This window comes from Pristis pectinata, chromosome 29 (assembly GCF_009764475.1).
Source record: "Pristis pectinata isolate sPriPec2 chromosome 29, sPriPec2.1.pri, whole genome shotgun sequence".
Taxonomy (NCBI): Eukaryota; Metazoa; Chordata; class Chondrichthyes; order Rhinopristiformes; family Pristidae; genus Pristis; species Pristis pectinata.
The window spans coordinates 19,557,917-19,579,550 of NC_067433.1; the positions used below are offsets into that span (position 1 = coordinate 19,557,917).

General features: G+C 43.1%; 1 protein-coding gene across 1 annotated transcript in view; it reads left to right on the forward strand.

Moving 5' to 3' along the window:
- The window catches only part of fahd2a (fumarylacetoacetate hydrolase domain containing 2A), a 40,255-nt gene that overhangs the window by 3,054 nt on the left and 15,567 nt on the right, over positions 1-21,634 (forward strand). The window contains exons 2-6 of the mRNA XM_052041233.1: positions 522-750; positions 5,648-5,934; positions 16,895-17,111; positions 17,591-17,650; positions 20,097-20,259. Coding sequence (XP_051897193.1) covers positions 598-750; positions 5,648-5,934; positions 16,895-17,111; positions 17,591-17,650; positions 20,097-20,259 — 880 coding nt within the window. The 5' untranslated portion in view covers positions 522-597. The remainder of the gene's footprint in view (positions 1-521; positions 751-5,647; positions 5,935-16,894; positions 17,112-17,590; positions 17,651-20,096; positions 20,260-21,634) is intronic.

Below are 21,634 nucleotides of genomic sequence, written 5' to 3' on the forward strand. Positions count from 1 at the left end.
CTCCCTAGTTATCCTCGTGCTCTTGATGTGTGTCAGTCAAGTTTTGAATAACATCAAATTGATAGAAGGAAGAACAAGAAAGGCTGGCCAGGAAAGCATTGTCAAGTCTAAAGGTAACAAAGGAACAAGTAAGGGTTTTGACAGCAGAAGAATCTCAGTGTCCATTGATCTGTAAATGTTGCAGGGCTTCTTTCTGACAAGGTAGGTTTTATTATTAAAGTTAATACAAAGGATATATCCTAGACCAACTGGTACGTAAAAATAAACACGTTTGCAAATTAGGAACAGGTGCACACTATCTGCCCTCAAACCTGCTCTGCCAGTTAACTAGAAATTGGCAAATCCGATTCTCCTATCTTCCCACAATAACTTTTCATCCCCTTGCTTGTCAAGAATTTATCTCTGCCTTAAAAATATCCATAGACTCAATCTCCACCCACCCTTTTGTAGAGGAGAGTTCCAAAGGCACACACAAAAAAATTAATTCATCTCTGTCTTAATTTTGTGATCCCTTTATACAGTGAACCATAATTCTAAATTCTTCCACAAGAAAAATCCTCTCCACACCCATCCTGTCAAGACCCTTGAGGATATTGTATGTTCCAACACAAGCAATGCAAGCACAGATGTACAAAAAATAAACTGATGAAAAACACGATGATGCTGGAGGAACTCAGCAGGCCAGGCAGCATCCGTGGAGAAAAGCAGGCGGTCAACGTTTCAGGTCAGGACCCTTCTTCAGGACTGAAGGTAGGAAAAGGGAAAGCCCAATATATAGGAAGGAAAAGCAGAGCAGTGATAGGTGGACAAAAGAGGGGAGGTGGGGTTGGCACAAGGTGGTGATAGATGCAGGTAAGAGATGGTGATAGGCAGGTGCGGGGGAGGAGGGGAGAGCAGATTCAGTGGGGGATGGGTCAAAGACAAGGAAGAAAAAAAGAGGAGGGGTGTAGAAAAAAGGGAGATAGCTAAGAAAGGGAAGAAAAGAGGCATGGTGGGGGTGGGGGTGGGTGTGGGTGGGGGGCCATGTGGGGATTACTTAAAGTGGGAGAATTCAATGTTCACATATTAGGCTGCAAGGTTCCAAGATGGAAAATGAGGTGCTGTTCCTCCAGTTTGTGCTTGGAATTCTCCTGGCAGTGGAGGAGGCCGAGGACTGACATATCAGTGATAGTGTGGGAGGGGGAGTTGAAGTGACTGGCAACGGGGAGATACAGATCATGGTTACAGATGGAGCGCAGGTGTTCTGCAAAACGGTCACCAAGTCTGCATTTGGTCTCACAAGTGTAGTCCAATGTGGCCTCCTCTACTTTGGCGAGACCAAACGCAGACTGGGTTATTGCATTCGGTGCTCCAAGTGTGGCCTTCTCTACATTGGTGAGGATGTTGCCTGATGCTGCCTGGCCTGCAGAGTTCCTCCAGTATCATAGTGTTTTTCAACTAGATTCCAGCATCTGCAGTCCTTTGTTTCACCAAAAGACAAACTGCTGGAAGAACTCAGTGGGTCAAGCAGCTTGTGGTCAATGTTTTGGGTCAAGGTCTTGCATCATGACCGAGAGTGTAGAGGGAAGATAGCTAGTATACAGAAGTGAGACATAGGCTGGTCAGCGACAGGTGGGTTGGGTATGATGGGCAGATGGAGACAGGTGTGGGAGTGGAGGGGAAGGGTAGAGACAGAGGCTGGTAGGTGATAGGTGGAACCAAGATAAGGGAGGGATGGTGGGCAGGTGGAACCAGGTGGGGAGGTGTGATGAGTCTAGGTAACAAGGCGGAGAGGGATGGAAAAGGTGAACAAAGGGAGAGAGAACCTGGGTGGTGTGGTGGGAATGGGAAAGGAATACAGGCGGAGTGAGTTACTTGAAATTGGAAAATTTAAAGTTTGTACAATTGCGCTGTCGGCTACCCAAGTGGAATATGAGCTGCTGTTCTTCTAGTTTGCATGTGGCCTCATCACGGCAGCAGAGAAGACCAAAGACAGACAGGACGGTATGGTAATGGGAGTTGGAATGTCACACTACCGGAAGCTCGGGACATCGGTTGCTGACAGAGGATAGGTGCTCTGTAAAATGGTTGCCTAGTCTACACTTGGTCTCATCAGTGTAGAGGACGCCACATCACGAGTACCAAATACAATACACCAAGTTGGAGGAGGAACACGTGAATCTTTGGCTCACCTGGAAGGGCTGTTCAGGTTCCTGGGTGGTGGTGAAGGAGGAGATGTAGGGACAGGTGTTGCATCTCCTACAGTTGCAAGGGAAACCACCAGGGCTCAGGGAAGGGTGTGTAGGGAGGGATAAGGTATAACCTTTCCTCATGACAATCCACCCATTTGGGTAAATGTCCAGTAAATCTTTCCTGAATTGCTTCCATCCCATAACATCCCTCCTTAAATCCCACTTTACCAATACCCTATATAACAGAAGCATAACTTCCCTACTTTTATATTCAATTCCCCCAGCAATGAACAAGAACATTATATTTGTTTCCTAATTACTTGCAGTGTCTGCATACTAACCTTTTGCAAATAATGTGCCAGGACACCCTGATCCCTCTGTACCTCAGAGCTCTGGAGTTTTTCACCATGTCACCTTTCTTTTAATCTTTCCTGCCAAAATGGACAATTTCACATTTTCCCACATTGTACTTCATTTGCCAGGTCTTTGGTCACTTGTAATCATATCTTTGGTGCTTTCATCCGTTACTTCTATACATTGTAAAATGTTGAGGCCCTAGCACTGATCCCCATAGCACACTAAATATTACATCTTGCCAACCAGAAAAAGACCCATTTATGTCTACTCTCTGTTTCCTGTCAACCAGCCTAGCTTCTATACATGCCAAGATATTACCTCTCCACCACAGAATGTAACTTTGTAACGTTTGATTCAGCACCTCATCGCATCCCTCCTGGAAAGCTGTCTTATGCACCACATGTTACTTCTTAAAAGAATTCCAACTAATTTCTCAAATGTGATTTTCCTTTCACAAAACCACGTTTACTTTGCATGATTAACTTAAAGTTTCTAAGTGCCCTGTTATAACATCTTTAATAACAGTCCAACATTTTTCCTGTGACATTTTGCTATTGGTAGTGTATTGGTTTATTATTATCACGTGTACCAAGAAACTGTGAAAAGCTTTGTTTGCGTGCCATCCAGGCAGATCATGCTATACATAAGTACATCGAGGTAGTAAAAAGAAAACAGAATACAGAAAAAAGTGTTGCAGTTAAAGTGTAGTACAGGTAGACAAGGGAGGACAGAAGTTCAGGAGTTCATCTTTTAGTAGTTCTTTCAGTTTTAGAATTGAGACTTAAAAGAGTAGAATGATTATAATAGATGTAAAGATTACATCTGCTGAGGCCAGCTCGCAAAGACTCGCCATGCCCCAATGCCACCTTTTGTTTATATACATGCTGCCCCTCAGCTACATCATCTGAAAATGCAGCTTCAGTTCTCATAATTATACTGACAACACTCAGGTCCACCTCTTCACCACATCTATACAGTACCTCTATGTTGTCCAACATCTTGTTCAGCCTATTCTGGACAAGCAGGTTAATAATGGGACCAAAGCCATTGTCTTTAATCCTTGCATCCAGTACTCATAAGCCTCTAAGGAATTGATGCATCCATATCATCTTTTTGATCCGCTTTTATATTGTTACATGCTTCATTTCCATTACGCTTTTACTCAAGGTTTCTCAATCCACTCCTTCTTCCTATTTTACCAAATGTTTTATCTCCTGATTGTACATACTGTTAGATGTCAACCTGTGACTTGTTACTTAGTAGGAGTGACAGTGACTTACTGGAGTTTTAAAATGTGACCTGTTGAACCTGTTTGCTAAAAATAGCCACAACTCTTGTTTGGCAATCTCTTTGTTTCATTGTTGTCGATCATTACTTTCACTTTCATTGAATTATCGAAAGAGGTAATTCAACCAAATCTATCCATCTCGTCGCTTTTGCTTCCAATGAGCCTTGTCCCACATCATCCAATCTTATTTTCATCAACTTCCATCCTTCCTTGTATAACTATGCGGTTTCTTGTTGCAGTCACAAGAGACACGTGAGCCCAGACTTGTGCTTCCCAGCTCACATGTTCCTTGTGATAGCAACTTTCAAATTCTAACCAGTCTCTGGACAATTCACTTTATGAAATCTATTTATAGGGTCCATCAGTGGAAAGATTTTCTCTAAGTCTGCCCTATTCAGAATTTTAGACCATGCAGGAGCATTAAGGTGCAAAGTCATTTTTATACGTTAATTTCGGGCTTCAGTTTCTCTTCAACAATGTTGTAACATCTCCTGTATGTATAGCCATGTTTCTCCAGTTTAGTTAAAAATAATGTTAAGTGATAAATATGCCATCTGATATCAAAGAAAAGGTATATCAGAGAAAGAGTTCACTCATCCCATTGCCACAGTGTCTTTGGTACTACTTCAGGTGGTTGTATTTTAATATCATTGCCTGGCAGTTTCTCCATTATTTAAAAAAAAATCTTCAGGTACAAATAGTTATCTAATCTCTTTCAAACGATATTATATTCTATGATTCAGTTCCTACAATTTCTAAGCTACCCAATATGCAACAGTTTCTCCAGACTTTCATGCCCCCCCCACGTGAAAATTGTGAAGGTTTAATATCTAGCCACTGATTTACCAACCAACGAAAACAAGATTTTGCAACTATAGACAACAACAATCCTTTGCAAAAGAGGAACTCAAGGAGCCTCACAAAGCAAGCACTAAGCCACAGATGAAGCCATAGAAAAAATATGTCAAGTAGGTTTGTTATTAGAATAGATTTAAAGTAAAAGGAATACACAGAAGGGTAAAACGGTTTCAGAGTGGAACTCCAGAGCATTAACCTGTCCCCCAGTGAGGGTCAGTGTGTGTTTGTGCCTGTGCACGTCTGTGGTGTATGTGTTTGTGTGGGACCCATCCCCCAGTGAGGGTCAGTGTGTGTTTGTGCATGTGTATGTCTGTGGTGTATGTGTTTGTGTGGGATCTTATCTTTATCTTATCTGTGAGGGTCAGTGTGTTTGTGTGGGACCTGTGAAGGTGATGGGGGTATGGGACTGATGGAATTGCTCTGAGAGCTAGCCTAGACTTGATGAGCCAATGGCCTACGTCTGTCATAAAGAAATATGAAGATAAAACTTCACATTTGATGTTAAGGATTAGTGAGTAACTGGGATTCTTTTGTGATTGGGTTTGGATGAGTTGAAATTTAGAATGTGGAGCTTCAGAGTACAGTTAAGCAATGGATGAGATGTGTTAGCACCAGCTAAGAGGAAGTAATGGTGAAAATGATTCCTGTTATTAGAAGGAGGTAGGATTGGTGTTGTAACTTTTGTGTGAAATAGATAGATAAAATTCACGCTAAATATATCTCAGTATGAAAGTTCTTGTGAAATTCCTTCAATATTCTAAAGTAAACTCTGGTTAATAAGAAACTCTCTAATTCAAAAGCAAACTTTTAGAGCATTCTGTTCGTAGCTGCAATATCTTTCCAATCGCTCACTCTAGAATTGCTACTACACTTCCATCTTAATCAGTTTTGCATATGTTTGTGAAATAATAGAGCTTTTTTGAAAAGATCTAACAAAGTTGACTAAATTACTATATTCAGTGTTATAATGCAGGCTGTCATTAAAGCAACTGCAATTCTACGTTTGGCCCGAACCAGACCCCGGAACATTTGTTTGAATTGTAGTTGTCCTCTCCAAGTGAGGCATCTGTCAGACTCCAAAGGTTGGAGGATGAGACTTGTCCAGTTCCTGATTGTTGGCGATCAAAGCGGAACAAGAGTGGGAGTGCAGGAGAAGGACGGAGGAAATGTAATTGACCTGAATTTATTTGATACCTCCCTTCCCAGAAATATGAAGGAGTTTTTGGAAAAGGGAGATGTTGCCATGGAAACTGCAAGAAGGTATTTGCTCATTCTGTTCACTGCTTGTTAGAGGGTGAAATCATTTCTCTAAGTATTATTTTCAGCAATATGACAAAAAATAAAGCCATAAATATAAATGTACCTCTTACCATAAGACCATAAGATATAGGAGCAGAATTAAGCCATTCAGCCCATCGAGTCTGCTCCACAATTCAATCATGGCTGATTTCTTCAACCCTATTTTCCCACCTTCTCCCTGTAAACCTTAACCTCCTTACCAACCAAGAACCTATCAATCTCTGCCTTAAGTACACCCAATAACTTGGCTCCACAGCCTTCTGTGGCAATGAATTCCACAGATTCACCACCCTCTGGTTGAAGAAATTCCTCCTCGTCTCCGTTGTAGAAGGACACCCCTTTATTCTGAGGCTGTGCCCTTGGATCTTAGACTTTTCTACTAATGGCAACATCCTTTTCACATCCACTCTATCCAGGCCTTTCAGTATCCGAAAGATTTCAATGAGATCCCCCCATCATCCTTCTGAGCTACGTTGGGTACAGGCTCAGAGACATCAAACACACCTCATATGTTCGTGGGATCATTCTTGTGAATCTCCTCTGAACCTTCTCCAGGGCCAGCACATCCTTCCTTAGATATGAGGCCCAAGATTGTTCTCAATGTTGTTGTTGTTTTATGATCTTTTGCTAGAAATGTGATGTGTGATTGGCTGAATAACCTTCACAAGTATTGAGCGTGAGAAGTGATAATCAGTATGAATGAGGTATCTTTTGTTTGCCGATGTTACAGAAGAACTTCATAAATTGAACAAAATTGTCAGGGGAAAAGTAATTTAATTTAATTTAATTAACTTAAATGTTGAAGTTGGAACAAAAGCAAATATTAACTTCAATTTTCAGGATTGTCAGGTTACGCAAATGACCTAACTATAAATATGCAATATTCTTCAAGTCACTATAATTTTGCTTGCTAAATTCATTGGGGGAATTCATAATGAGGATGTGAAAGGGTGGCTTAGTAAGTTTGCTGATTATACAAAGGTTGGTGGCATTGAGAATAGTGTAGAAGGTTGCTGTAGATTACAACAGGTTTCTGATAGAATGCAGAGCTGAGCTGAGAAGTGGCAGATGGAGTTCAACTCGGAAAAGTATGAAGTGATACACTTCGGGAGACCAAATTTGAAGGCAGAATACAAGGTTAATGGCGGGACTCTTAGCAGTGTGGAGGAACAGAGGGATCTTGGGGTTCACGTCCACAGATCCTCAAGGTTACTGTGCAGGTCGATAGGTTGGTTAAGAAGGTGTATGGTGTGTTGGTCTTCATTAGTCGGGGTATTGAGTTCAAGAGCTGCGAGGTAATGTTGCAGATCTATAGAACAATGGTTAGACCACACTTGGAGTACTGTGTTCAGTTCTGGTTGCCTCATTATAGAAAGGATGTGGAAGCTTTAGAGAGGGTGCAGAGGAGATTTACAAGGATGCTGCCTGGATTGGAGAGCATGTCTTATGAGGATAGGATGAGTGAGCTAGGGCTTTTCTCTTTGGAGAGAAGGAGGATGAGAGGTGACTTGATAGAGGTGTACAAGATGATAAGAGGCATAGATCGAGTGGACAGTCAGAGGCTCTTTCCCAGTGTGACAATGGCTAACATGAGGGGACATAATTTTAAGGTGATTGGAGGAAGGTATAAGGGGGATGTCAGAGGTAAGTTTTTTTACACAGAGAGCGGTGGGTGCGTGGAAAGCATTGCCGGCAGAGGTTGTGGGGGCAGATACATTAGGGACATTTAAGAGACTTATGAATGACAGAGAAATGGGGCATATGTGGGAGGGAAGGGTTAGATAGATCTTAGAGCAGGATAAAATGTCGGCACAACATTGTGGGCCGAAGTGCCTGTACTGTGCTGTAGTGTTCTATGTTTTATATTCATAAACTTAGGTTGAAAGTTAATTTTGTGACCACAGGATTGAAATCCACTATGAGCTTTGTAATACCTGCTCCTCACACACACAGAAAAAATATATGGTTCCACGTTTTCTGTCAGTGGCATTGAGAATTTAGTGTGTTAATGTATTTACTAAAGTGTGGGTTTTGGATGGGGAGGTGAACAACTCACTGACAACCATGACATGCCTGGGTTCTTCTGCACTGTCAAGGCCATCTGTGGTACAGACATTCAAAGCCCAACCCCACTGAGAGCTAAGAGAGGGTGAATTCATCAGAGGGGTAGTCAACACCCACACTTTGAAGACCCCCTCTGTCCTTGATGTGAACACTATGGTCTCCATCCACAGCAACTTATATGGGTTAGCCTTACTGCTACCCCTAACCAGCAAGAAGTTGAGAAGGACATATTCATATTATAAATAGCAGAAGCCCTAGGAGCAGATGGCATCCTCACTGAAATTCTAAAACTCTGTAGTGCAGTATCCATGCAGTAATCATAACTATCTTAAAGAAAAGAAATGTTTAACTGTAGTAACTCCAGAGGGAATGACGTTGCCTGGTTTCTCCTCAACCATCTCTTCCTGGTGGCCAAAGAGTTGCTCACTGAATCACAGTGTGGATTTGACCATCTAGAGGCGCAGTAGGGATGATCTTGCACAACTCCAAGGAAAATGCAGGGAGCAGCACCAGCCACTGTACATGGCAATTGATTACATAGATCAGGAAGGACTGTGGAACACATTCCTCAGATTTGGCTACTCAGAGAAATTCATCTCCCAAGTTATGTTTGCTCCATGAAGGCATGCAAGCCATGATACAACCAACTATCTACAGTGGAATCTACAATGGAATGAAGACCAGTGTCAAAGCAAGGCTGTGTCATTGCCCCAATGCTTTCCTCAATCTTTCTTGCCACATATTGCATCTCTGACAAACAAAGCTGATCTTCAGAACTACTGGGACTGTTCAACCTGTGATGACCACATTCCAGAACCTAACCCCAGCGGTCGAGTTGCAGCATGCAGATGATACTTGCATTTGTGCTCATTCAGAGGCCAAGCTCCAAGACATCATCAACTGGTTCATCAAAGCATACAAGAGGATGGGCCTTGCACTCAATGTCCACGAGACCTTAGTTCTCTATCAACCTGCCCCACTGCCCTCTGGCAATAAAGGTTCATGATAAGACCCTGAAAATTGTGGACCACACTTGGTGAAGGCAGATAACAGTGATGACATTCACCACCACCTACAAAGTCCTCGTACAGCCTTTAGTAGATTGAGAAAAAGGGTATCTGAAGATCAAGACAACACCTGGCATAAAACTCATGGTTTACTGAGCAGCAGTGATCCCTGCCCTCCTAGATGCTTCTGAGACCTGAGCTAGCTACAGCAGGCACTGGAAAAATACCATTAATGCTGTCTCTGCAAAATCCACCGGAAAGATACGTGAACCAACATCAGCAACCTGCCCTAGGCCAACATCTCCAGCCCGACACTCCCAATCGGCTATGTAGGCAGGCCTAATTATTCATTACCCCAGCTCCAGATTCCTGAAACAGAAAGGAGCATTTGGGATGGTATTGACAACATCAAGGGCATCCGTTGGGAGTGCACAGAAGCTCTGGGTAAGGACATGCCACCTTATAAACTGGTCACCTGCCTGCTCCATCAGTCACCTCCTGCCCCATCTGTGGAAGAGTCTGCAGCTTCCACATTGGTCTCATTAGCCTTCCCAGAACCCACAAACTCGGAGAGGCATAGAGTAGTACACCCCAGGAACAGGCCTTCGTCCCACCGTGTCCATGCCACCCATTGTACCTACCTACACTAATCCCATTTACCCACAGCAGGTCCGTAGTCTTCTATACCTTGCTGATTCAAGTACTTGTCCAGATGCTTCTTAAATATCATGAGAGTATCTTACTCCATCATCTCTTCAGGCAGCGCATTCAAGACTCCAACCACCTTCTGTAGGAAAGATTACCCTTCAGATCCCCTCTAAATCTCCTACCTCTCATGTTAAACATATGCCCTCTTGCTTTTCACCACAGGTAAAGGATTTTTACCATCTACCCTGTCTATCCTCCTCATAATTTCATATACCTCAATCAGATCACCCCTTAGCCTCCTCCACTCCAGAGAAAACAAATCTAGCCTATCCATTCTCTCCTTAGAACAGTAATGCTCCAATCCAGGCAGCATACTGGTGAATCTCCCCTGCACCCCTCTCCAGCACAACCACATCCATCCTATAGTATGGAGAATGGAAGCAAGTCATCCTCCATCTCAGTCGACTGAAGAAGAAAAGTTTTGCCTATCTTCATAGTTGGCTCTTTGAGTTTAGATTATCTGTATCCGTGGCATTGTGGGCTTGGGGTGTGTTAGCAGTGCACAATCTTAGATCCTCTATTTTAATGGTTACACAGAAACATAGAAAACCTACAGCACATTTCAGGCCCTTCGGCCCACAAAGTTGTGCCGAACATGTCCCTACCTTTGAAACTACTAGGCTTACCCATAGCCCTCTATTTTTCTAAGCTCCATGTACCTATCCAAAAGTCTCTTAAAAGACCCTATCATATCCGCCTCCACCACCGTTGCCAGCAGCCCATTCCACACATTCACCACTCTCTGAGTAAAAAACTTACCCCTGACATCTCCTCTATACCTACTCCCCAGCACCTTAAACCTATGTCCTCTTGTGGCAACCATTTCAGCCCTGGGAAAAAGCCTCTGACTATCCACATGATCAGTGCCTCTTATCATCTTATACACCTCTATCAGGTCCCCCCTCATCCTCCATCGCTCCAAGGAGAAAAGGCCGAATTCACTCAACCTGTTTTCATAAGGCATGCTCCGCAATCCAGGCAACACCCTTGGAAATCTCTTCTGTACCCTTTCTATGGCTTCCACATCCTTCCTGTAGTGAGGTGACCAGAACTGAGCACAGTACTACAATGGGGTCTGACCAGGGTCCTATATAGCTGCAACATTACCTCTCGGCTCCTAAATTCAATTCCACGATTGATGAAGGACAATACACCGTATGCCTTCTGAACCACAGTGTCAACCTGTGCAGCTGCTTTGGGCGTCCTATGGACTCGGACCCCAAGATACCTCTCATCCTCCACACTGTCAAGATTCTTACCATTAATACTATATTTTGCCATCATATTTGACCTACCAAAATGAACCACTTCACACTTACCTGTGTTGAACTCCATCTGCTACTCCTCAGCCCAGTTTTGCATCCTATCTATGTCCCGCTGTAACCTCCGACTGCCCTCCACACTATTCACAACACCTCCAACCTTTGTGTCATCAGCAAATTTACTAACCCATCCCTCCACTTCCTCATCCAGGTCATTTGTGAGAAATTCGTGAAACAAGTCTGCATTAGCCTGAAAACCCTGTTTAGCTTCCCTTTATGTTCCAGTAGAAGTAAGTTACAATTACCAAGGAACCCTTGTATGTATGCATGGCAGTATCTTATTAATGGGAATGTGAGTTAACCCATGCTGTAACTGATGTGTTTGATCAGCCAATGTAGATTAGGGGTGTCAAACACAAGGCCTGTTTTATCAACAGACAGAGACAATAGAATTTAGTGGTATTTACTCCTGAATAGCAGATTGTGCCATTGAGTAGAAGTGAGAATGTTGGGCAATCCAACAGTGGTAAGGACACAGTTAATTAACAAAGGCACCTCATTGTTTCTATTCTCAATTGAGTCCACAGTTCAATGACTTTGTTACAAACTTTCAAAACGTGTCCCATATATTAAGTATTCTATTAAATAAATCGGAAATAAGCAATTACACTGGGAAAAACACTATGATGCTGGAGGAACTCAGCAGGCCAGGCAGCATCCGTGGAGAAAAGCAGGCGGTCAACGTTTCGGGTCAGGACCCTTCTTCAGGACTGAAGATAGGAAAAGGGGAAGCAGGGAAGGGAAAGGGATGGAAAAGCAGAGCAGTGATAGGTGGACAAAAGAGGGGAGGCGGGGTGGGCACAAGGTGGTGATAGGTAGATGCAGGTAAGGGATAGTGATGGGCAGGTGCGGGGGAGGAGGGGAGAGCAGATCCACTGGGGGATGGGTCAGAGGTAAGGAGAGAAAGGAAAACAAGGGGTAGAAAAAAGAGAGATAGGCTAGGAGAGGGAAGAAGAAGAGAAGCATGGTGGGGGGGGGGGTGGTGATTGTGGAGAAGGGGAGTGGGAATTACTTAAAATGGGAGAATTCAATATTCGTGCCTACAAGTTTCCAAGACGGAAAATGAGGTGCTGTTCCTCCAGTTTGCGCTTGGAATTCTGGCAGTGGAGGAGGCCGAGGACTGACATATCAGTGATAGTGTGGGAGGGGGAGTTGAAGTGACTGGCAACGGGGAGATGCAGGTCACGGTTACGGACGGAGTGCAAGTGTTCTATGTTTGGTCTCACCAATCTAGGGAGGCCATCTTCGACAGGAGCTCCACTACACTGGGAAATCTGGGTGCCATATTAGGTCAGGCTAAACTTGATGCATTTCAACAACTCCATTCATTTCAATGGAGAGGAATGGCTTTGTTGGTGACAGGCCAGTTTCATTTATTGAATGAATTAATTAATTCCACATTAACTCTTAAATAGATTTACAATGTTTTACATGTTATTATTTTATCAAAGCATTTTTGGGCAAAGAGACACTAACCTGCTGAGCCTCACCAATGCTTCGGCTGATCAGTCACTGAACATAGAACACAACACTACAGCACAGTACAGGCCCTTCAGCCCACAATGTTGTGCCGACATTTTATCCTGCTCTAAGATCTATCTAACCCTTCCCTCCCACATAGCCCCCTACTTTTTTATCATTCATGTGTCTATCCAAGAGTCTCTTAAATGTCTCTAATGTATCTGCCTCCACAACCTCTGCTGGCAGTGTGTTCCACGCACCCACCACTCTCTGTGTAAAAAAACTTACCCCTGACAGATGCTGCTCGACCCGCTGAGTTCCTCCAGCAGATTGTGTGTTGCTCCTCAAAACTACACCCTCTTGTGTTTGATACCCCCATCACAGGAAGAAGGTTCTGACTGTCTACACTCTCTGCACCTCTTATAATATTATATACTCCTATCGGGTCACCCCTCAGCCTCCTTTATGGTGGTGAGTTCAAGAAAGAACAGAATATTCTGGAAGCGTTCCCATAGGTTCAGTGGATCCCACGAGATTAACCTCAGCAGGTACTCGGATAAGGTTTAAAGGGATATGGGTTAAATATGGGAAAATGGGACTGGCTTAGATGGGTATCTTGGTTGGCATGGACCAGTTGGGCCGAAGGGCCTGTTTCCATGCTGTATAACTCTATGACTCTATGATGACTGACATCCCCCTTATACCTTCCTCCAATCACCTTAAAATTATGTCCCCTACTGTTAGCCATTGTCACCCTGGGAAAAAGTCTCTGACTGTCCACTCGATCTATGTCTCTTATCATCTTGTAGACCTCTATCAAGTCACCTCTCATCCTCCTTCTCTCCAAAGAGAAAAGCCCTAGCTCACTCATCCTATCCTCATAAGACATGTTCTCCAATCCAGTCAACATCCTGGTAAGTCTCCTCTGCACCCTCTCTAAAGCTTCCACATCCTTTCTATAATGAGGTGACCAGAACTGAACACAGTACTCCAAGTGTGGTCTGAAAGGAGTTCTATAGAGCTGCAACATCACCTCGCGGCTCTTGAACTTAATACCCCAACTAATGAAGGCCAACACTCCATATGCCTTCTTCACAACCCTATTGACCTGTGTGGCAACCTTGAGGGATCTATGGACGTGGACCTCAAGATCCCTCTGTTCCTCCACAGTGGTGGGCTAAACTGAGCTGAACCATCCTACACTGCTGGACACGGTATCTGTTACAACATTCCGCCAGTCAATAAATTGGAGGGGTGTGACTGAGGTCAGGACTTACAGTAAAGTTTATTTTACAGCAAACATATCAGTTTAAATAGTTTCGACAAACTGTAGAATATAAAACCCATGACCAACATTATAGCATAATCACTAGATGTATTTAGTAATGGGGGCAGATTTGGTGTATGTGGTGAGAGAGGGATAGTTAAGTCCAAAAGATCAACCTCATTTCCTCACAGCAGTACTCTGGGAGTGACTGTAATTACTCATTCAATTACATCATTACAGGGAACAGAACATACACAGGAAAATGCTGCAAATACTCAGCAGGTCAGGTCACATCTGTGGGAAGAGAAACAGAGTCAACGTTTCAGGTTGAAGACCCTTCGTCAGAACCGGAAAGGAGATGAAAGAAGGTGGGGGAAGGGGATGTCCCTGATAGGGTAAAACCAGAGTGACCATGTTCCATAAACTGTAAACAAGGTTATCTGGTCAGTGGTTGAATGGGAGCAGATAGAGGGCAGGACTGTGCACAAAAGACTGTGGGAGTTGTGAAATGTGGACCAGGAGGACAGGCCCAGCAGGTTAGGCTGGGTAGGGCCTCCACTCCAGAGAGAAAGATAAAGGAAATTAAACAAGCTGAGCTAGTATTACAGATGGATGACTGATACAGACAGAGATCAAGTTACGTGAAGTTGTTGGAATTCAGTATTGAGTCCAGAAGTCTGCAACGTGCCCAGATGGAAGATGGAAGCTTGCACAGTTACTGTGACTGTACAGGAGTCCTCAGACTGATGTCACACTGGCAGTGGGATAGAGAATTATAGCAGCAGGCAACAGGAAGCTCAGGGTCATCCCTGCAGACTGAACACAGGTGGACGTCCAGTCTGTGTTTGGTTTCTCCAATGACACACTGAATACTGATTGCAGTCCACTAGATTGGAAGCAGTGTGGGTGATTCACTACTGCACTTGGAAAGACTGTTTGGGTCCCTGGATAGCGGGAAGGGAAGAGGTGAAAGGTCAGGTGTTGCATTGTCTCTGGTTGCAAGGGAAAGTGCTGCAAGAAGGGGATGGTTGGTGAAAATAGAAGAGTGAACTAGGGAGTCATGAAGAGAACAGTCCCTGCGAAATGCTGAAAGGGGAGGAGAGGAAAGATGTGTCTGGTGGTGGGATCTCTTTGAAGGTGGTGGAAATTGCAGAGAATGATGTTGAGCGTGGAGGCTGGTGAGGTGGAAGGTGAGGACCGGGGAACTCTACCCTTGTTCTGCTTCAGAGGAGAGGGGATGAAAGATGAGGCACAGGAAATGGATGAGATGCAGTCAAGGCCTTTGTTAACAATGATAGAGAGGAAGCTGCAGTTCAGAAAGAAAGAAGACATTCCAGACCAGTTCAATGGTTTGGCTTCCCCTCTACCATTGTCACCACAGCTGTGGAGAATCAAATGTCCACCCAACAAAGGGGTGAACAATATTCAACAGAAAAATAAAAGAGCAGGAAAAGAAGAAAATATATAATGGAAATCCCAAAGGGAAAGGAAAGGGGAAAATCCATGAAGAATATTTTTAAAACACATTCAAAAGGGTTACATCTGTCAAAAGGAATGATTGAAAAATGTTTGACAAAATAGATTATAATTGAGGCTTATCGTCCATGTCCTTACATCGTCATAACATTTTGCTGGATATAAGATAAGGTTCTTCCCCTCTGCTATATAACATGATATGCTTGTCCCAGGTATCGAGGGAGCTTCTCCCTCTTATCTCACTTGCTGTGACTGACCTGGGGAAGTTTGGTCCATGCCCCTGTGTATGGATGCCCAGCACTGACACATCAATTTGATGAGAACCGAATTCACTAAAGAAATACAAAGGAAACAACAATAAATGATTTAGATGACTCATTCCTTGTGTCACTACATCATCTTAAATGCGCTGGAACAGCCTTTGGACATCTCCAAACAAGAGTCTTTCATGATCGTGACATCCAAACAGACACTAAAATGTTAATGTACAAAGCAGTGGTGATCCCAGCGTTCCTGTATGCATCAGAAACCTGGACAACATACCGACGACATCTGAAGGCACTTGAAAAGTTCCGTCAATGCTGTCTTTGAAACATCTTAGATATCAGCAGCGAAGATAGAAGAACCAACGTCAGCGTGCTAAATGAAGCAAAAACAACAAGCATCGAAGCCTACGTTATCAAGAACCAACTAAGATGGAGTGGTCATGTTGTTCGGATGAAAGACGAATGTCTGCCAAAACAAATCTTCTACTCCCAGCTTAAAGTAGGCAAACGTAAAAGAGGCGGACAACAGAAGAGATTCAAAGACATCTTAAAAGCCAACATGTAGAAATGTAACATTGACATTAACAATTGGGAAACCAATGCCAAGGACAGGAAACTCTGGCAAATCATCATCCGAGAAGGAACAGCAACTTTCGAAGCCAAAAGATGTGCAGAATTAGAAGAAAAGAGAAGAAAATGGAAAGAGAGGCAGCAACACCCAAAGCCCGATCTGCCATCTGTAACTACCTGTCCTGAATGCAGAAGAACTTTCAGAGCCAAGTTTGGACTCATAAGCCACTTATGAGCCCATATCACAGAACGAAGACCATCATCCTTGACCTCGAGGGATAGCCACGACAACGACGACTTCTCATTCCAGGCACAAATGTTCCTAATTCATATACCCTATTTGCAATGTTATTTTAAACTTTCCTCATCCAGCTCCTGGTTTCATTATGAACTCCACCCAATCCCTCCCCCCCCCCCCCCCCCCCAGGGGTAAAACACACAAGGGTCTGTAGTGATCGTGAGATGTAAATAATCAACTTTACATGGAAAACGGATTATCTGGTGACAAAAGCAAGACCACAGGACAAATCTGGACCAGGAGATTATCACATTATTTACACATATCTCTATTTCTGGGATCTTGCAATGTGCAACATTTCCTACATTAAAACAGTGACTACACACGGGACAACCTTTGATCATGAAATGTGCCATGGAAAAACAAGTCTTATTATATGGTATGAATAGATGTTGATATATTTATACTGATTGTGTGCTGCTGTTGTTCAACATGAATAACTCACTTGCATAATTTAACAGAATTTTTAACTGTGTTAATAGAGCCCTGGATTGTGGAAACCATGCACTTTGTCACTCTGAGATAGAGCTTTTGTCACCTGTAACAAACCCAGACAAAGTGGTGTGTGTTGGGATGAATTACATGGATCACTGCCTGGAACAGAATGTGGCAATCCCCAAGGAGCCCGTTATATTCAGCAAGTTTGGTAGTTCTATAGTAGGGCCCTACGGTGACATCATCCACCCTACAGAAAGTAATGTAAGTATGTTTTTATCCTACAGTTTAGGGAGTTCGTGGACCTTTTATGACTAGAAGGAAATTTACGGGAGGAAGGAGTCAAAGTCCTACTGGTTTGATGGTGGAATAGGTTTAAATTATCGTCCATCAAAAATTCCATCTTGGCCCAATTAGATTGAACAAGGAATACTTTTAATCTGAGATGTTTGCCTCTGACAAAGATTGCTTTTAGTTTATGCTGGATGTTTAATTGAGTTCTGGTGAAGCAGCCATCTGAAAAGTTAAGCTGTGTTTCCTCTTCAATTGGTGACTAAGCAGCCATGAATTTACAGCACTTGGTCTTCACACCTCAGAGTAAAGCGTGTGCATTCAGAAAATGGTGCATGATTTTCAGTTTCCCGTCATGTTTGTGATGCTGACAGAAATTAATGCTCCATTGCCTGTGGCAATATTGCAGTATTCAACAACGGTTCTCATTTGTATCTTGATCCTTCTTTCAGGAAGTGGACTGGGAGGTGGAGTTGGCATTTGTCATTGGGAAGAAAGGAAAGCACATTAAGGTTTGTCCATGTTTGTTAACTGTAATGGCTGCAGACCAGCTAGCAAGCCAGAGTTTACAGGTCATCTGTGGCAACTACTATTCCAATTAACCTATACTGCAGACTCACCTTTTTTTGATGCTGCAGTTAAAGGAAGCGATCCCATTGGAATCAAACAGCACATTCCTGCTACCGTCCATTTAATCTGTGAGCTATTGACAGAAGGATATGAAGATCCATTCCAACACACATAAGTGGGACTCACATTGAAATACTATAACTTGACTGTGCTTTGTGCAAATATTTAGGCAAAAGAAAGACTTGCACTTAATGAGACTAAGTGGTCCCAGAGGCTTATGAACTATATTAAAGGTGCATTACTATGATGTGGTCAAGAATGAGAATTGTTTTACATTAGGAGATGGAGATGGCATTTGTCATTGAGAAGAAAGGGAAATGTGTTAAAGTCTGTCCTTGTTAAGGTGTGAATGTTATCTGTAAATGGTATAGACCATGTCATACTGAAGTTTGCCACTGATGCCTATCTTCACAAAGAGATGACTGAGATATTGGAAGTAGTCCATGTTTTCCAGGGTTTTGCCACAACCCTTTTTATTGGACGGCAGTGTGGTACATCAGGAGCAGGTTGGTAGAGGACCCTCGTACTGCAGATGTACTACCCTCTCTTGCATGCTTTGATGAAAGCATCAACAATTGCTTGGAGCTCAGTCTCAAAGTGTATGCAAACACAGACTTTAACAATTTGTCACTATTTTCAATGCACCAGCACATCCTTTGGTCAGTTGTGGGAAGAGGTATTTGAGGATCAACATGGGAATAGATTGCAGGTGAACTGAGGGAAAGATTCAGGATATGCTCAAAGCCTTCTTGAAGAAATGCAACATCCTGTCCTGACTCCTGGGAATCCCTGACCCATAACTGTTTCAAGTGGAGAAGGAACATTTGGGATTACATTGAGAACCTTGAGGCCATGCATCAGGAGCCCACAGAGATTCTGTGTAAGAAGCAAACCATCCACCCACTCCATCAGCCATATCTGTGGAAGAATCTGCAGTTGCTACTTTGGCCTCACTAGCCATCTCCAAACCCACAGGACCAGAGTGGAAATAAATCATTGACAATCCCAAAGGACCGCTAAAAACAAAGAACCTTTAGTGTGCATAAAAGAGAGAGACTGGGCTTCAGGGTAATGCTATTTTGAGTCAAACAGCATTTTTTCCATACTGCACTGCTGTTTCAGAGAGGCTTGATCCATGAGTTTCTAACTATGGACAAACAGCACCATTACTGTGATCAGGAAGGAGCTCCTGCTGATTGAGACAGTGGGCCAGGACTGAGGGGCCTTTCACCTGGGGAATGAGGAGCTGGTGCATAGCACTTATGAGAACAGAAGACAATGGATCCTCTTGAATGTGCTGGCGGTAGATCAGTGCAACTTCTTACGTGTTATTAGACAACCTTGGTCAACAAATGAGTGCATGAATCCACCAAGCTGATAAGAGCCGGAGACGATGAAGATTACAGTTAGATGACACTGCTTGTGGGTTTTTATAAAAGCGTACAGCAGCAAAACAGACCCTTGTGGCCCACCTCGTCCATGCTGACCGCAGTGCCTATCTACACTAATCCAATTTGCCCTTTACACCTTTCTTATCCACGTATTACAAACAGTGGTCTCAGCAGTACACCACTGTTACAGACTTCCAGTCATAAAAACACCCATCCACCTCTGCCTCCTATCACCCAGCCAATTTTGGATCCATTTTGCCAACATGCCTCAAATCCCTTGTGCCTTAACCTTCTGGACTAGCCTACCATGTGGGACCTTGTCAAAAACCTTACTAAGGACCATGTTAACCCAATCTACCACTCTGCTTTCATCAATTTGTTACCATTTGAAGGAATCTGAAACCTCCAACAGTTTCAAAATCTGGTCTTCCAACATTTCTCTATCCATCTTTTGGTCAGTATCTAGAATTTATCTGTTTAAATTTGTAAGTCTAGAAGCAAAACATTCATGATTTTGCAGTCTCCACCAGTATGAAGCAAGCATTGAAGAAACCCACTGCTGAACTCCAGACGTTGTCAGGCATTTCTGCATGCTCACTAGGTATCAGAGGGAAAACAACTAGAAAACAGACTGGATCTGAAGATACTGTAGGGAGGCAACTGTTGTATTAGTAACACTGAACCAGGGTAACTTGGACCAGATTTAGGAAGCCTGTATCATAATATTGAGCAGCCACAATGAGAACAAGTATAGAATTGGTGACTGTGTGAATGTAGATGCAAGCAGAACTACAAATACCTCAACATTTAACAGCAGTTCCCTCAGAGTTGAATTATATATGGTCCTATGTAACTAGTTGATGATTGAAGAGATTCAAACAATTTACAGTGATTTCAATGTGAAGATGGCAATAAATATGTCAAAGCCTCCTCACAGAAAGAAGAAGCGATGGACTATGTGGCTGGATTCATGGTTGCACATGACGTCAGTGCACGAGACTGGCAGATGAAGCAAAATGGCAAGCAGTGGCTGCTGGGTAAAACATTTGACACATTTTGCCCACTGGGCCCAGCCATTGTCACCCGAGATGCTCTCTCGGGTATCGTAGAACATTGCATCCAGACCCTGATGCTGCTACCGCAGAAGAAATGGAACCTTTAGCCTGCCTATCACCCTGTGCTGCTTCACCTTACCCACACCCCCAAGCACTTAATGTCTTCTAAATTCTCAACTTGATTACAGAATGCCTCCATAGTCTCTCTAGACTGTATCTTTATAAACTCCTGTAGCCCTACCAGTTTTCAAGATTTTGCATTCTTCCAATTGTAGTCTTTTTCTAGACTTATCACTTACATTTTCCAGCAATCTCTTATGACAATATACCAAATCTGTTTTGGTATCACTTTTACATTATTACCTTTTTGCTAAATGGACCAAAACTGCCCACTAGTTTCAGTGCATAACAGTGCGTTATTATGGACATCCATGCAGCACAGAAGTTTGAACGTGATGGAATTCAGATGACATGCATCTGATCTCTCACTCAGCCCCAGACTTGCCATTTTAGCCAAGTACCTCATTATCATTATTGTGTTTGGCACACCCTCAATCTCAGAGTCCAGATTCTCAATATTAGGTTGGAATAAGACGTAAAGCTACCTGCTTGAAAAGTTGGGTGCAGTGATTCAGAATCTCTAGGTTCTACAAACTTGATTGCATCACTAAATCATTGCAGCTTTGTTTGTCAAGAAAGTTAAACATTACTTACAAATTTATATGAAGAGACCTTTCATTTCCATTTTAAAGGGTATCAGATTTTTCACTGTCTTGACCAACATTCCTTCCACAACACCATGAAAAGCAATTCCATCTCCTCCCATTCTGTTTACTCCATCTCGCCATGTATTGTATTTCCAATTTCTGAGCCAAAATCATTTACATAAATATGAATCATGGTGGTCCCAAAATTGATGAGTTCCACTGCGTACGTTTTTAACCCCTACTCCCTAACAAATTTTGCAGCTAATTTGTTTTCCATTCTACTTTCTCCCAAATCTTTGAGTCTACCGTGTTATTCCTTATCAAAGGCCCTTTATAGGCCCGAGATACAACATCCATTGTCCTTCCTGTGTCTGCTTCTTCTGTTTCATCATTAATTTAGTATGACCTTCACTATACTTTCTGTCACCAACATGAATCTTTAGTTGGAGCTGTTAGAAAATATTAGGACAGATAAGTCCCTTGGGCCTGATGGGATATTCCCCAGGCTGCTCCGCGAGGTGAGGGAGGAGATTGCTGAACCGTTGGCTAGGATCTTTGAGTCCTCGTTGTCCACGGGAATGGTACCGGAGGATTGGAGGGTGGCAAATGTTGTCCCCTTATTCAAAAAAGGTAGTAGGGATAGTCCAGGGAATTACAGACCAGTGAGCCTTACGTCTGTGGTGGGCAAGCTGCTAGAAAGGATTCTAAGGGAT